At 33.3% G+C, this 6,917-nt stretch overlaps 1 protein-coding gene across 1 annotated transcript in view; it reads right to left on the bottom strand.

The window, feature by feature from the left end:
- The window catches only part of LOC112091286, a 14,688-nt gene extending 12,126 nt beyond the window's left edge, over positions 1 to 2,562 (bottom strand). The window contains exons 1-2 of the mRNA XM_024164476.1: positions 2,460 to 2,562; positions 11 to 1,460 (exon numbers count right to left, since the gene is read on the bottom strand). Of these exons, the coding sequence (XP_024020244.1) occupies positions 11 to 1,318 (1,308 nt within the window). The 5' untranslated portion in view covers positions 1,319 to 1,460; positions 2,460 to 2,562. The remainder of the gene's footprint in view (positions 1 to 10; positions 1,461 to 2,459) is intronic.
- Positions 2,563 to 6,917: the final 4,355 nt, after the last annotated feature.

Raw genomic sequence — 6,917 nt, 5'->3', positions numbered from 1 at the left:
ATGGCTGTGCAGGGGCAAAGTTCTCTTTCCCCGCGGGGAAGACCTTTTCAGGGTTACTGGCTTGCTGCACTGAACCATCTATGAAAGGGGCATGACTATAAGTAACATGGCCATTGTGCAGCGGGTATTGCAAATTTTCTCCATGATGCATCGTCTGGCCATTAAAAAACTGAGGATGACTTTCATAAGCATTCGAGGAACTTGGTATAATTGGTTCTAGAGATTGGCTAACTAACGATGATACAATATTGCTTGTCAACACTGCATTGCTCACTTCTGTTGGGCCTACAGTAGCCATATTTTTCTCTTTTTCAATGTTCTGTCTACCTAACACATCTAACTTATTTGCTGAGGAGTTCGCCAAATTACGCAAAATTGAGCTTCTTCTTGAACCAAGGTCCATGCCATTGACAGCAACCATATAATGAACCTCAGAATCACCATCCACGCTACTAAGGCCAAACTGAGCATCCTCAAAATCACTCATAGAGAACAGAAAAATCCTAAGCTTTTGCGAGCTTTCTCTACGTTCTAGTTCATTGCATTCTTCCATCATATTCTGCAGGTCCTCATCGCAGGAGACGGAAACGAGGGCATCAAGATCCTCTCCAGGTAGCTGATATTTAATGACATGAGTTTGGTCATAAATTGAAAGAATTTTCTGGGTAAGTTCCTGCCACGAAATGTCTTTTCTTATACGGACAATTCGTGTTTCACCTCCAACATACCTGAGCTTCCCATCACTAGGCCTGGGTAGAATTTTACCATCAAAGCTACAAAGAACCTTCATCTTCATTGATGAGCTATCGGAGGCACTAGAAGAGCCATGGCCTTGAATAACCCCTCGACTGCTCTCATAGGCAGAGGACGAGCGTGGTACTGATTGAACTGATGCATAGATACTTCTATCTTCGTGCAATGACGTGCTTTTTGGCTCAAACTGTGTTGGACCTTTCTCAGCCATTGTGAGCATTGAAATATCTGACCCGCTCTCAGACCCTGTATGGCTGATACCCAACATACCCTTTAGTTCCATATAACCTGTTGCATAGTTGGGATCACCCACAGTATTGGGAAGCAAAGGCTTCCACTGATTCACTCGATCACGCATAAACTCAAGGGCAAACTCCTCACCTGTCTGTATAGAGAAATTAAGCCCAGGTTTAACTTCTGATACATTTGGATTAGGGGTCCTTGTATTAGGATGTGTGCTGCTAAAAGTGTCAGACATAAGTGTCTGAGATGAGGACTGTAACTCCTCATTTCCAGGTTCCATGGGATTGTACTGAAACTGCTTATTTGTCCTTGGTTGATCCATCGTACCATTCTTCAAAGCTTTTTCCCGGATCTATCTTAACTCAATAAGGATTAAGAACTCCATAAGGATTAAGACCAATTGCAAAGTCCCACGGCAAGACCATCTATATTTTCCAAATTACCATCAAAAGTTGCAAGCTGGTCTGGTGCAAAAAAATAGAAACAGAAACAGGAAACAAACTCCAATAAGGTAATAGTTCCACACGTAGAAAATATAGTGGTTACATAAACCATTAAACTAATATTGATAATAATAAGTTGGCCAAGAAACACATGTACTTCTGACCATAAATAAAGTTGAATTGCATTCACAGGTTTAAAATAAAAAAAATAAAAAAAATTCTACTTTGCCAAGTAAATTCTTTTACTTCTATACATACACATGTTAGAAGAAATGCAAAATCAATCCATAATTTCTCAAATTCATACTGTTAACTTCCGTTGCTATTCTGGGTTAAAGCTTATGCCCAACTTCCTCCTACAGAAAGTTGTCTCCATAAAGAAAAAGGTTATTTATCTTTCTAAATATATTCCACAACTTTCTTAAAATGTTTCTTTGCAACAAAGATTCTCGAACTAAACTTACATCTGTCAATGGTTTCACATCATGACATTGCACTTTTTATAGATACAAACAAACGGCTTAACAATTAACTCAACCCTGATATTAATTTCACAGAATCTTTAAAGCAAAAATACAACCGGATATTGAACCACAAGAACACACAAAACCGTAGCACAACCAAAATAGTATTTTTACACTGTATACAATTTCTTACTGATGATTTATCTAAGCTAAATACAGTTTCCCTTTGTTAAATTTTGCAACTTTAATATTTCCATAGATTGTAAAACCAAGCAAAATCACAAACCGATTAGAAGCTGATTTCAGTTCCATAACACAGTACAAACAACACATGCACACAGATTTATAACAAAGATACAACCACAAAAACCAAGAAGTTCATTTTTTTTTTGTTTGCTTCGAAAAATTAAAAAAGAAAAAAAAAGGTTTAATAACACCAAAGTATAACTCGCGAATCAAAAACGGTAAAGCCAGAACCTAGCTTGAAAATCATAGTTAGATCAACACAACAAACAAATAAGAGAGAGAGAGAGAGAGAGAGAGAGAACCAGAGTACCTGATGAGAGAGAAATGGGTTTTCTTTCTTTTTTTCTTCTCGATGAAGACCTAAGCAGAGAGAAAACACATCAGGAGAAATAAGAAGAAGAAGAGCGAGTTTGGAACCAGATGAGAAAACAAGTTCAAAGATTTCCGCAACTTTTTCTCTCACTTTCTCGCGCTTTTTATTCCGTTTCTCCAGTATTTTGTAATTTTCCTTTTTCTTTTCTTGGAAGACAAACGCTAAAAAAAAAAAAATGACGGCTTTTTCACGCGTCGCCGATTTTCTCTATCCCTGCCAAAAACAATTCTTCTTCTTCTTCAGCCAGCTCAAGTCAAAACAAAATGATGATAACAAAAAATAAAAGCTACACTACAGTTTCCTGTTCTCAGATTACCCCTCCTGTCTGAAATTATTTACGGAAATGCCACTATCACTGTTGATCATGATAACATTGACTTTGTAGTGGTTGACTGACCACCGTTGATAGAGAAGCTGAGATAGAGAGTGAAGCTACCCTGTAGGAGTCCTGGATCTTGTCGTGAGGTCCCATTTCTTGTAAATTTTTTATCTAATCTAATTGTTATTTTTTATTTGTCTCTATTTGCTGGAAAAGTGTGGACAATATTAATAATTTTCTACTGCCATCAGTTTGCGTGCCAATGTCTTTTTTTTTTTTTTTTTTTTTTTTTTTCAAATAATTTTTTCGTTACATCGCCAATTTTTTTTTTTTTTTTTTTTTTTTTTTTTTTTCAAGTATACTTTCAGTTACATTAATTCATGAATTAAAATTATATTATTATAATAATTTTTAGTTTATGTGTATTTTTTATGAGAAAAAATATTATAAAAAATCATGAATTATAATTTAAATTATAGTTTGAATCCTCTAACCAAATATCCCCTCAACTTTGTTTTGAATATAATAGGAACAATATCTTTCATCCAATAATAATAATAATAATAATAAAGGAACAATATCTTACTAAAAACATAGATTTTGTCTAAAATCAAGATATTTATTCCCATGCACAAAAATAACCTTTTCAAACATATTGGAAGTAAATGATTCTGATTTTGTTAAATTAAGAAACACCTTTTTTTTAAAAAAAAATTTATAAACCAATTATTTGCCTAATTGAAAATTAATATATTATACATACATTGTTAAACTAATAATTTATTGATATCAATAGTTTCCAAAATCAAACAATAACTTATCAAAAATCAATCAAATTACTAAGATTAACTTTTTTGGAAAAAGATATTTTTCTTAATTTAGTAAAGCTAGGGATATAATAAATTAGACATTTTCTCTTTTTTTTTAAGTGAAGTTTCATTCTCAAAAACAAGTTACAAACAACTAATCACAAATGACTACTCATTATAAAGGTATTCGACCTCGACTATTGACTGAATCTATCAATGAAGATGAATGAAGCACGTTGAGCAAACACAAGCACCACACCCTAATGAGGAAAAGCCCACTCCACACATAAAAATTGAGTAGGACAAAACTCATTTGAAAGAAACACTATAGTCAATAGATTAAACCAATTGACCGGAAGACGGAGAAACCACCACATTTGTTATTGGAAGAAATATTCAACTCATCGGCAAAAACAACACTATTATTACACACATACTTGGTCTATAAACAAAAAGAATAAACTCCTTACATCGCCATCGAATGCCTCCAGTGAAGGGGCAGCTAGAGAGGGGAATCGTCAAGGAAGGCTGCTGGCTTTGAGAGGCTTGTAATGGAGTCGAAAAGGTACCGCAAAATAGAAGCACGTGAGTAGCACACACCATTGTCGTTGTTAATGGAAGTAGACGCTGTCACAGTTAAAAGAAGACCACCGCCATACGAAAGAAAACCCCAAGAGATCTCAACCACCCACTTACGAATGTGCTGGAAGGCGCAGCCTAATCGTGAGGCTTCCAAGCTCCTTTCAATTTTTGATCCGTCCGAACGGAACCACCACTATCGAGAAGCCCACGGCAAGATGAGTCGGAGGACCAAAATTCAAGACAGGGAGCCCAACGACCTGTCCAGATGTGGCATCGGATCTCCGAGCAATCTGCACTCCAAGGACGTTTAAGAGAGAGAAAGAGGGGAAACGCATAATTATTTTTCTACATTTTCTCTTTATTCTGTAAAAATAATTTAAGAAGTGTGCGTGTTAGATTGGTCTTGGTGAAGGATTGAAAGATCTGGCAAAATAATATGTTACAATCCAACATTTAAAACTTAGGTATGACTAACATTACTCTAGTAATGTCTTAACAAAGGACAAAAATAATGCTCTAGTAATGATGTTTTTAGTCTTTAATTATCTATCTATGATTTAATATTATGCTCGTATTGGCATGGATCACATATTACGTTTACTCTTGAGCTCGTCTCAGAAGCAAGCCATTAATCACATTAAAATTTTCTAGATATGATCGATTTAATCATATTAAATTCTGACATATACAAACAACTATAAGATATGATATATTTTTTTTATGTCATTAAACTTTACTCATAAAATGGGTCAGAATTTATGACTTGTGGAATTGTGCACATATGGCTTTCCCTTCAAATAAAAGTGAGAGATCAAATGGAAACGTGGGGTCATGTGGGAGTGGGAGATCCAATCACTTATTAAATTAAATAAATAAAGAACAAAAAAAGAGATCAGTTTTGACCTTGCTATATATATACGTATGCTATTTTATTTTATTTTATTTTTTCAATTTCAAAAGTTCATCACTAAAAAAAAAAAAAAAAAAAAAATCATCACTTTGGAAAACCATGGTCGGTCCATTTTTTTTTTTTTTGTTGGCACTTTTATTTTCTATTATTTTCTTTCTTGTGCTTGCCAATTAATTCTTTGGTTTAAATGATTATCTTATAGAATTGTGAAGATAAAGGAGCTAGAGAACTCGTTATGGACAGCCAAGGTCGCTTTCTAATTTGATTTCTAAAATTAAAAATATGGTCGGTCCGTTTCTGTCTAAATATTATTTGTCATTCTTATGGAAGGGAATGTACAATAAAAGTTCTTTTCTTCCCTTTTATATAGAAGATAGGGACAAATTATTCAAAATCGACCAAAAAAAAAAAAAAGGAAATAAATCAAAAAAGAAGAAAAGGTGTTTTATTTGTAAGCACATTGTTTAACAAAAGAAAGGTAGCGGCCAGTCGGCCACACTTTTATAAACTTTTTAGACAAGTTTATCACGTTTTTTTATGAGTGATATGTCAAACACAATGAAGGCCATTTATATTCTAAAAATTCATGACGTTTCAAGTGAAGTAAAGGTAAAGGTTTATATTCTACCAAGGGTATATCCATTATGGCAAATCTTACTCTATAGAAATTACTTTTATAAAAAGTAAGAAGAGGAAAATATAACGTGTTCACAATTTTTTTTTTTTTTTGGCCTAAAGGTAAATTTATTTGGACCAAGAAGACAGAAAAATAATACAAAAGAACAGAAAGAAAAAAAAAAAAAAACAAATAGGCACTTGCGCAATTGCACCCCTCATTTACGTAATTAACTAGTTGTTGCTTATCTCCTTATGTTTTGTTTAATTTTTTTCTTTTGGTTTAATTTTTTTTTATTTTTTTTGGATAAGTGGCATTATATTATTGTTTTTTTATTAGCTTGGAGGCAAACTTCTCCTTTTTTTATATCAATTTCCCACAATTTCCATTTTTAATTCAGATAAGGTGCACAGAGTTGGTAAGAACTCGTGTCTTTACAACTCAACTGCTAAGTAAGCAAAACTAGATAAATAATTCCTTTTCTCATCACTAATTGGAATGATAGAGTTTTAAATGAGTAAAATAAAGTTGTAGCAGTTTTTTTTTTTTTCAATCCCTCTTGCAATAAGTGGAGAATCCGAAGATAGATGTACATTACAGATGATATCAAACGACACTCACAACTTCATATACTTAAAGCTCAAGAGCCTGAAATGTTAGGGTGCGTTTAGTAGATAGATTTAAAATCATGATTTTAGATCCTGGTTCAAAATTAGTGTTTATTTACAGTGATTCTGAATCAGTGTTTGGTTTGGATGATTTTGAATCATGATTCAGAATCTGATGTGATGTTTTAAACTAGCTCAAATCACAATTCTAAAACCACTATCCTCTTGATTCAAGGTGATTCAAACCTCTGATCCTAAATCATGGTTTCAAAATCATGATTTAAACCTAAAATCATGAATTATGAATCTGATTTTAGAATCATAATTAGAATTACTCTAATTTAAATCCTTATATCAAACAAACTGGAAAATGTAGACAAACAGAGAGAGATTGAAGTAGGAAAGGAGATAACTTGTCGTTTATTAGTTTATAAAAGAGAATGTGTAGTTTTGTTTCTTAATATATATATATATATATATATATATAAGCGTCATGTCGTTTAGAGTACAAATGAGTGACATGCCGTTCATTGTTCAGTAGAACGGTATGT

The sequence above is a fragment of the Morus notabilis genome, unplaced genomic scaffold (assembly GCF_000414095.1).
Source record: "Morus notabilis unplaced genomic scaffold, ASM41409v2 Scaffold187, whole genome shotgun sequence".
Classification (NCBI taxonomy): domain Eukaryota; kingdom Viridiplantae; phylum Streptophyta; class Magnoliopsida; order Rosales; family Moraceae; genus Morus; species Morus notabilis.
The sequence above is the reverse complement of the archived record's forward strand: the minus strand, read 5'-3'. Positions and strand labels throughout refer to the sequence as shown.